This window comes from Gracilinanus agilis, chromosome 2 (genome assembly GCF_016433145.1).
Source record: "Gracilinanus agilis isolate LMUSP501 chromosome 2, AgileGrace, whole genome shotgun sequence".
Classification (NCBI taxonomy): domain Eukaryota; kingdom Metazoa; phylum Chordata; class Mammalia; order Didelphimorphia; family Didelphidae; genus Gracilinanus; species Gracilinanus agilis.
Window position 1 is genome coordinate 689,410,433 of NC_058131.1, and position 5,562 is coordinate 689,415,994.

General features: G+C 53.5%; 1 protein-coding gene across 1 annotated transcript in view; it reads left to right on the forward strand.

Moving 5' to 3' along the window:
• The window catches only part of ADAMTS7 (ADAM metallopeptidase with thrombospondin type 1 motif 7), a 176,291-nt gene that overhangs the window by 164,494 nt on the left and 6,235 nt on the right, over window positions 1-5,562 (forward strand). Inside the window, exons 20-21 of the mRNA XM_044660286.1 lie at window positions 1-1,660; window positions 4,738-4,890. The exon at window positions 1-1,660 is cut by the window's left edge and continues 23 nt beyond it. Of these exons, the coding sequence (XP_044516221.1) occupies window positions 1-1,660; window positions 4,738-4,890 (1,813 nt within the window). The remainder of the gene's footprint in view (window positions 1,661-4,737; window positions 4,891-5,562) is intronic.

Sequence of the window (5,562 nt, forward strand, 5' to 3'; positions counted from 1 at the left end):
CACACAGCACCGGCCGGTCTTCTGCCCCAACGACACGGGGAGCCCCTGTGAGGTCGCCCAGAAGCCCACCTCGGAGGCTGCCTGCTCCCCCGCGCCGTGTCCCCGGAGCCCCGAGAGGCCCGTCCCAGAGTGGTCAGGGAGCGGCTCCTCGAGCAGGGAGCTCTTCAACGAGATCGAGCTCCTCCCCGGCAGCCACGTGCCTTCCTTCGGTCCGCTGGACTCCAACGCCATCCTGGAGGACGACTTCCCCGCCGGCGACAAGAAGGGCAACGTGTTTGTGGACGATTTCTACTACGATTACAACTTCATCAACTTCCACGAGGACCTCTCGGACATCCCGTTCAGAGACCAGGACAAGCCCAGGGAAGAGGTGGACGGTGGCTCTGATGGGGGGCCGCAGGGGGGCGGCACGTCCGATGAGACGCCTCTGGCTGCCCCCCCCAGCTCGGAGGGCGAGGACCGGGGGGCCCCAGACAGCCGCACGACCCTGCCCGGCCCGGCTCTGGAGAAAATCCCGAGGCCTGACGACCCGCGGTCTGCGGCCTCCACCCCGATCCCCACCTCGGCACCCCTTGGTCCTGGCTGGGGACAGAAGGGAGAAGTCCCGGGCCCTACGGATGGCTCCCCCGATCTCTTCCCAGACGAGTCCCCGGAAGACCCTGCACCGGGTGATGGCGCCAAAGAGGACCCGGCCTTCTCGGTCTCTGAGCCTCCGGCTCCTTCTTTAGCCACTTCGGCCTCACTGAGGCCTGTAGGGATGGACAGTGAGCGCCAAGGAAAGGCCCAGGAGGAAAGCACCAGCGCCCACGGGCCGGCGGGGCACGTCCCCCCCACGGCCTCCGAGAAAGACCCTGACTGGCGGCTCGGGGAAGGGCTGGATGTGGCGTTCCCTGAGGAGATGACAGCCTCGGGGGACAGCAGGACAACCCCCGGGGCCCCCTCCTCTGATCTGAATCTGGGGCCCCCATCCCTGAGGCCGGGCCTTCCCGCCTCTCCTTCAAGGATGCCAAGGATGGAAGTCGCCACCATCCCCAAAGCCTCTGATCCTCCTGAAAGGTCCTGGAACTCGAGTGACCAAAGTCTGAGAGACGATGAGCTCCTCCCCAGCGGGGGGGCCCAGAGGTCCACCTCTTCCCCCATCGCTTCTGAGACCAAGCCGGTCCGATTCTTTCCATTAGAGACCTCTTTGTCCCCTCCCTCCGTGGCCAGCGTCCCCGGGCCAAGGAGTCCGGAGCTCCCAGGCCAGGGTCTGGCCCAGCGGGATTCCCAGACCCCGCTCATCCCAGTGCCCTCTGATCCCAGTGACCTGGCTGGGCCAGGAGTCATGCCTTGGGATGACCCTTCCCTCACTTCTGCACCGACCCCCAGGCTGGGGCCAGAGAACTTGTCCAATGAAATCAGGGTGCCGCACTCCCCAGACCTCTCTCCTCCCCCCAACCTCCCTTGGGCACCCCAACCAATTGATGCGAATGAGTGGTTAGAAATTCCAGACGGGGACTCATCGCCCAGGAACGTCATCCATGATGGCAGAGACCTCAAGAACCCATTCCAGAACCTGGCTTCCACAGAGCCAGCCGGGACCGAGGAACCTCCTCAGGGGACGTCGGCCCCCATGGACGTCCGTAGGGAAGGCAGCTGGGAAGCTGGAAACTGGAGTGAGGTGAGTCCCAGCTACAATTTCTCCTCGGAGGTCCGAGGCTCTCCTCTGTCCTCCCAGGCACCCAAGGGGAAAGGGCTGGCCTTATTCCAGGTGGGATTTAACTGGGCAGGCTGGTACTCAGCATGAACCAGAACCCCTTTGTGAGATCTCCTTATCATCTCTGATAATCTGATAAGGACAGTTTAGTTGATAAGGAAATAAGGACTGGACAGGGGAGTTGTCTTTTACCTCATGCTTCCAGCTCTGGCTCCAGGAGCCTAGAGTTTATTATATATATTTCAAGACTCATTTCACACAAAAGAACCCCCCGAAACTTTGCAGATGCTCAGAAGTTACAAATTATGTCATATCAAAACACAAAAGGTCTCATTGGCTTCAGAACAGACCAAGGCCAAGGCTGAATTCTGACTAAGTTCTTATCAGAAAGCCAAGTCGGGGAATATCCCTCTCAGGGTCAAATTGCCCCTGCTAAGGTTTTGGCCTTGGCTATACCAGGCAGCTGCATTCCTGGTCAAAGGGGAACAGTGTTAACCCTTTAAATTCAGGTTTGCTAGGAACTTAAAGCTTTTCAATAAGGCCACAATACTTTTCAACAAGAAATCACAAGGATCACAAAAGGGGTCAAAAGAGGAATCTCAGATTTTTTATCTATTCTCTTATTGGCTTCCCACACCCCTTGGAGGTCAATCCTGCCTCTGACACTGAATAGCTGGAGGACCGTGCCCAGATCAGCGAACCTTTCTGTGCATCCGCGTTCTCCTCTGTAAAATGGGTACAGCTGGACCAGCTGCCTCCCGGGGTGGTTGTGAGGATCAGATGAGATGATATGCCTAAAGCTATTCTCATCCTCTTCACCATGACTATTATTCGCTTCAATATTATTATTTCCACCGTGGTAGCAAGAGCCTTTTGAAAAAGAGCGCCTCTACCAGATGGGTTCTTGGTGTTTCTGCTAGCAGAGATTCTACTGGGCCGGGCAGGTCATTTTCTTAACAAATCATCCCCACTGATCGTTCGTTTGTGAAGGTGAGTGAGGGGTCGAGATTCGGAGGGCCCTGTTTGCCGCTGGGCCAGTGTTGGAAATAGCGAGGCCCATACTTCCACCATCGCTGGGGTCTCTGTTCTCTTGAAATCCCACGTTAGTGATGCTGAGGATGGAGCCGGGGGAGAGAGAGCAGCTGGACCAAATTCCAGGCTGCCTCAAAGATTAGAAATACGAAGGTAGCTAATTCAGATGAAAGGGCTTACGTCCCTGCTCCCAGCTCTCCTTCTTCCCCTTGGGGTCTGCCTTTGGTGAAGGGAAAGCCGTGAGGGGGCAGCAAGGTGGCTCAGTGGACTGAGAGCCAGGCCCAGAGATGGGTGATCTTGGGTTCAGATCTGGCTTTAGACACTTCCCAGCTGCGTGACCCTGGGCAAGCCACTTAACCCCAACCACCTAGCCCTTACCACTCTTCTGCCTTTGGAACCAAAACTTAGTACTGATTTAAGATGGAAGGTAAGGGTTTTTTTTTAAAGGGAAATAGTAGGTTAGGGTAAATTCCATCTGGGCATATCAGTGTCTGTGAACCCACAAAAAGAAGAGTCCCGGTTAGCAGTTGGAGAAGCTAAATTGGGCTCAGAATAGAAATTTAAATCTGTGGTTGCCATTGAAGAAGTGATCCCCTAAAATCTTAGAATTAAAGTGTCTGAAACTCATGTCATCCAGGCTCCCTTGATAGAATCCTCTCTATCCATTCTCCTACAGGATATCCAGCCTTGGTTTAAATACTTCCCCTAGCAAAAAGCTTATGATTTGAGAAGACGGCCCATTTCATTTCTAACAAATCTAATTATCCGGAATATTTTCTTTTATCAGACCAAAATTGGCCTCCCTAGATCACCCACCCCGTTTTTTCCCCCATTATTCCTCATTCTGCCAGCCAGGGCCAAGAAAAACAAGTCATAGCCTTCTTTTGTGTAATAGCCCTTCTAATCCTTGAAAACAATTCTCTTCTTTCCCCCCTGAGTGTTTTCTGCTTCAAGTTAAATATTCCTGAGCCTTCCAAGACATGATTTCCAGCTCCTTACCGTTCTAGCTGAGCTCCTCTGGGGAGGCTCTAACTTGTCGATACCCTTCCTAAAATATGGCACCCATGATGGGACTCTGTGATCCAAATTAGAGATGACCAGGCCGGAACATAGGGATGGAGAGGAAGAAGGAAGGGGGTGACCTCTCTTGTTTCGGATGGTGCATATCTATCGTTACGCCCAATATCACCTCACTGAGCAGACAGAAGACAGAGCAAATGGCTCCCCAGCCTTCAGCTTGCATCTCTCTGCCCCCATCTTCCAGAACCTGCCCCAGCTGAAAGTATAGACAGTTGGGATTTGGAAAAGGACTTAATGATGCATGGCACTATCATGGATGTGACAAGTCCCTTCTTCTCCACCCCAAGACTAAAGAATGTCCCTGGGGGCAGGGAGAGAGGACCCCCTGTTGGCACAGATGCTGCCATTAGAAGGCCCATTTCTCAGATAAAAAGGTTCAGGCTGGGCGAGGGAAAATAGTCAACTGGCAGCCACAGGGCCAGTTGCAGAGCTGGGACTTTAACTTGGATCGACTAATTCCCAGGCTGTTCCCAAGCTGAGAGGATAACTTGATGGTTCTGTATTCATTCCCCTGGCCCTGAACTTGAGATGTGGGTAGAGAAGGAGAGCAGGGTCATCCAAAGGCATGACCCCTGGGGCCTATCTTGTGACCCCACAACTTTCCTTCATACTTTGCCTTCAAAGGTAGCCCGTGATTCAGTCATGTCCGATCCTCTCTGCCATTAAAAAAAATTGTTACACCTACCTCCATCATTCCTGCCCTCCGAGAGCTTATGGTCTAATAATGGATAAGGCTGGGGAGATATAGGAGAGAAGATGATAGAGGCAAGGCCCTAGAACTTTTACAGAGAAATGGCGCCCCTCCTTGTCCTTCTGGACTCCATCACCTAGAGAACCACAGTATTCACTCAGGCCCCAGGAGGTTGGCCCTTGGGTCAGCCAGTGCCACTGAGTAGTTCTTGGGTACCAACTTCCCTGCCCTCCAACAGTGCTCTACTACCTGTGGCCTGGGAGCCATCTGGAGGCCTGTGCGCTGCAGCACTGGCCAGGAGGAGGATTGTGTCGCCACCAGCAAGCCAGTGCCTGCCCGTCGCTGCTACCTGAGGCCCTGCTCAACATGGCGGGTGGGAAACTGGAGCAAGGTAAAGAGGCTCTCACTCTCCTTCTACTCCTCTTACCTCCCCTCCATGTAGCCACTGGGCCCTTGGGGGAGCCAAGGCTCGGATGCTACTGGTCTCTAAAGGGTAGATCTCCCTCACTGGGGAAACAGATTGTCCTTTACAAGCTGCCCATTCATAGTTATCCACAAGGGTCTCTGGGGTTTTGGCAAAGGGGAGGGTTGGGCAGGGAAATGGAGAACATCTGAAGGACCAAGTCCTGAGCTTGGTATGAAAGGGGTCATCTTCTCCACCATGGGGATAGAGGGTTGCTATGGAAAGAAGCTAGAGAGGACAGCAAGGTGGCTTTGTGGATAGAGTCAAACCTAGGAAGAAGAGATCCTGGGTTCAGACCTGGTCTTAGATACTTCCTAGCTGTGTGTTCTGGGCAAGTCATGTAACCCCCCATTGCCTAGCCCTTACCACTCCTCTGACTTGTAATCAATATCCAGTATTAATTCTAGGATGGAAGGTAAGGATTTTTTTTTGTTTTGTTTTGGTTTTTTTATAAAAGGAAGGAAGGAAAGAAGGAAAAAAGGGAGGAAGGAAGAAAGTGAGGGAGGAAGGAGGAAGAAAAGAAGGAAGGAAGGAAGGAAGGAAGGAAGGAAGGAAGGAAGGAAGGAAGGAAGGAAGAAAGGAAGGAAGGGAGGGAGGGAG